Here is a 3887-nt window from a genome sequence, read left to right on the forward strand (position 1 = left end):
TCCCAGAAGGTTCGGTTGTTTAGCTATTGAAAAGAGGCGTCCAGAGAATTCGGCCACGCAGCCACTCCGTTGATATAAGTATTTTAAATTTGTTTTGGCTATTTATAGGAAGTCATAAGAAAATACTTTCAAATACTTCAAATAGAAGTAGCTGATTTGGCCACATTATTTGAAAATACACAAAAGTATATTAATAACGAATAAATAATGACGCATGTATTTGAACCCAGGTCTGTCTTCATTGTTTGAACTTTTGTATGCTTACTCAAGGCTTTTYCCTCTGAGCCAGACTCTACTGAACTGGATGCCTTAGCTACTTACCTATGTGTGTCAACAGCTGGCCAGTGTGTTTAGCGTAGAGTTGATTGATCTGTTTCTTTAGTTTCATGATCTCCTCAGCCTGAATGGCGATGTCTGTAGCCTGACCCTAATAACACACAGGAGAGAGGAGACACATGTTATGTAAAGGCAACTGACAACTGAGGTGAGGTATCAAAATACTTAACTCATATTTACATGCCCAATAGCCTATAGACAATCACAGGTCTGGCTTTTGATGGCAACACAAGCTAAATGAACCAACAGTTGTACCAGGTTCTCTAACCCCCCCCCCCCCCACCAGCTCCTATTCCTACTGCCTCCCTGGTCCCATTACCCCTTTCCATCCTTACCCTGGCTCCTCCGGAGGGCTGGTGCACCATGATGCGAGCGTTGGGCAGGGAGTGCCTCATGCCGGCCGTGCCCGAAGCCAGGAGAAGACTGCCCATGCTGGCCGCCTGGCCCACACACCACGTGGAGATTGGGTTGAGGATATACTGCATGGTGTCATAGATGGCTAGGCCTGCTGTCACAACACCGCCTGGGGGGGGAAAAAGAGGATAGGAGAGGAACATCATGGTGAACCAGAATTAATGGTTTGTTGGATTTAGTTCATCAATGTTCCTCTTCTCCCAGACTTTTCTATCTCTCCTTAAAGCTGGAATCCATAGTGGTGAAACTGCCATTTCCATTTGCGATATTACAACAAAAACGTTACTTCAAACAAACACTTTTTTCCATCTGACATCTTTGCATGCACTATAGAACCAAGTATGTACGATTTTWATTTTTTTAACCACAATGCTGGATGCTCATTTCCTCAAAACAATAACAAATGCGCCTGGGGCTGTTGTGCCTATCATGGGTCTCAGCTTTAACGTTAACCTAATGAAGTTMATTTGAAGTCAAGGTAAAAAATWMTTTCTGACTGCACCCTTTATCTCCTATTACTGTCATCTGATCCATCTGTCACTTGTGTTCTCTCCGTCTCTTTCCCCTCCAAGAAACGTGCTTTTTAATCAAGTAACCATCCCTATTTCGCCAACCATCCCCTGCCACCACCATCTGTTCTTCCACCATTTTTGTGGGAGGTCCCCCTCTATTCTCTTACCAGGACTGTTGATGTACATGTGGATGGGTTTGTTGTTGCTCTCTGACTGCAGAAAGAGTAACAGAGTTTGACAATGGGCTGTGTTTTAAAGTAGAGAATTCACAGCATTCCCAGAAGGTTCGGTTTGTTTAGCTATTGAAAAGAGGCGTCAGAAATTCGCCCACGCAGCACTGCCGTTTATATAAGTATTTTAAATTTGGTTTTGGCTATTTATAGGAAGTCATAAGAAATATACTTTAATACTTAAATAGAAGTAGCTGATTTGGCCACATTATTTGGAAAATACACAAAGTAATTATTAATAACGAATAAATAAAGCGCCATGTTTTGACCCAGGTCTGTCTTCATTGTTTGAAACTTTGTATGCTTACTCAAGGCTCTTTCCTCTGAGCCAGACTCTACTGAACTGATGCCTTAAGCTACTACCTATGTGTTCAACAGCTGGCCATGTGTTAGCGTAACGAGTTGATCTGATCTGTTCTTAGTTTCATGATCTCCTCAGCCGAATGGCGATGTCTGTAGCCTGACCCTCAAATAACACACAGAGAAGAGGAGACACTGTTATGTAAAGGCAACTGAACAACTGAGGTGAGGTATCAAAATAGTTAACTCATATTTACATGCCAATAGCCTTAGAAATCACAAGGTCTGGCGTTTGAACTGGCAACAAGCAAATGAACAACAGTGTACACAGGTTCTTCTAAACCCCCCCCCCCCACCAGCTCTATCCTGACGCCCCCTGGTCCCATACGCCCTTGTCCATTCTCCTGGCTCCTCCGGAGGGCTGGTGCACCATAATGCGAGCGGTTGGGCAGGGATGCCTCATGCCGGCCGTTGCCTGAAGCAGGAGAAGACTCCCATGCTGGCCGCCTGCCCACACAAAAAAATGCACCGTGTATAGTATGGCTAGGCGCCGTCACAGAACACGCCCAGGGGGGAAAAAAGGATAGGAGAGGAACATCATGGTGAACCACACAAGTTGTCCATACATACCAATCTTTCCAGACTTTTCTATCCTCCTTAAAGCTGGAATCCATAGGGTGCCAACTGCCATTTCCATTTAAATAAAAACGTTACGTCAAACAAACATTTTTCATCTGACATCTTTGCATGCACTAAGCACACACCACAAGCTGGCCACAAGAACAATAACAAAATGCGCCTGGGGCTGTTGTGCAACCTATCCAATGGTGCTCAGCTTATATCGTTAACCTAATGAATTCTTGAAGTCAAGGTAAAATAATTCTGACTGCACCCTTATACTCCTATTAACTGTCACTCTGATCCTACTATGTCACTGTAGTTCTCATCCGTCTCTTGTACCCCTCCAAGAAACGGCTTTTTACAGTAACACATCACTATTTCGCCAACCATCCCCTGCCACTACCAACTGCTTGCTTCCAACCATTTGTGGAGGCCCTCTATTCCTTACCAGACTGTTAAAGTTGTTGCTCTCTGACTGAAAAAGAGTGAGCAACTAACAGACTGGCCACGAGTCACATCTGAAATAAAGGCAGGGGGAGTAGGAAGAGATTAACAAATAATCTGAACCGCAACAGCGACGCAGAAATCAGATTTTAATCAACTTCGATTACCTGACCTTGCGCCGAAAGCAGAGTAACACACACCACACACACTTTCACACACACCACAATCTTAAGAACAAATTCTTATTACACACAGGTTAACTGCCTTTTCAGGGGGTAGCAAACACACACAACCTTGTCAGCTTCGGGGATCGATTAGCAACTTTACTGCCTAATCAGTTTCATATCGAATTATTAGGTGCAACATCACACCATACCCAATGTCTCTGTGATAACGTTTTGAATCCCAACATGACCACACAGAACTTAACAGCCCTACATTACAGTACACAACTTAATAACGAAACAAATAGACTTACCGGCCCTAAGCAGAGAGTGACACACAGATTATCTTGATGGGATCACGAGAGAAGAGAAGCACACAGACACACACACACACTCCACACACCACCAAGTCTATTTGCCAGTAATAGGGCCGTTAAAGTCGTGTATGTATAGGGCGTAATTCTGTGTGTGTAAAGTTGGGATTCAAAACTACATCAAGGAACATTGGGTATTTTACCTATCACACTAATATCGATATAAACTGAATTATGGCAGAACGGTGCTAAATCGAATCCCGAGCTGCACAGTAAAAATCTGTTGTTCTATTCCCTGAACAGTTAAACCCATGTCCTAGCCATCATTGTAAAAAAGAATTTGTTCGTAAGACTTCCTAGTAAATAAAGGTAAAAAATAAATAAAATGTATACAACTTACCTGCTTATCGGCGCAAGGTCATAATCGAAAGTAAGTCAACAGATAAACATACACCTCTCGGAGTCGCTGTTGCGGTCAGATTGCATTTTGTTAATCTCTCTCTCTCCCCCTACACAGAGATGACTCTGTGGCAGTCGGTTAAACAACAACTC

The 3887-nt window shown here is 43.3% G+C and overlaps 1 protein-coding gene across 1 annotated transcript; it reads right to left on the bottom strand.

Moving 5' to 3' along the window:
- Positions 1 to 292: 292 nt before the first annotated feature.
- LOC112080032 (ATP-dependent Clp protease proteolytic subunit, mitochondrial-like) lies at positions 293 to 1490 on the bottom strand. Its single transcript, XM_024145820.2, has 3 exons — positions 1430 to 1490; positions 672 to 859; positions 293 to 427 (listed from the first exon to the last, which is right to left on the bottom strand). The coding sequence occupies exons 1-3, from the start codon at positions 1446 to 1448 to the stop codon at positions 314 to 316; spliced, it is 321 nt and encodes a 106-aa protein (XP_024001588.1). The 5' UTR covers positions 1449 to 1490; the 3' UTR covers positions 293 to 313.
- Between the last annotated feature and the right edge of the window lie 2397 nt (positions 1491 to 3887).

The sequence above is a fragment of the Salvelinus sp. IW2-2015 genome, unplaced genomic scaffold, assembly GCF_002910315.2.
Source record: "Salvelinus sp. IW2-2015 unplaced genomic scaffold, ASM291031v2 Un_scaffold11109, whole genome shotgun sequence".
In the NCBI taxonomy this organism is placed as follows: Eukaryota; Metazoa; Chordata; class Actinopteri; order Salmoniformes; family Salmonidae; genus Salvelinus; species Salvelinus sp. IW2-2015.

Bases quoted from the DNA above. Each gene is read 5' to 3' on its own strand.
- LOC112080032 (XM_024145820.2), bottom strand. The intron at 428-671 runs GTAAGGATGGAA...GTGTGTTATTAG, and splicing joins AGCCCTCCGGAGGAGCCAGG to GGTCAGGCTACAGACATCGC.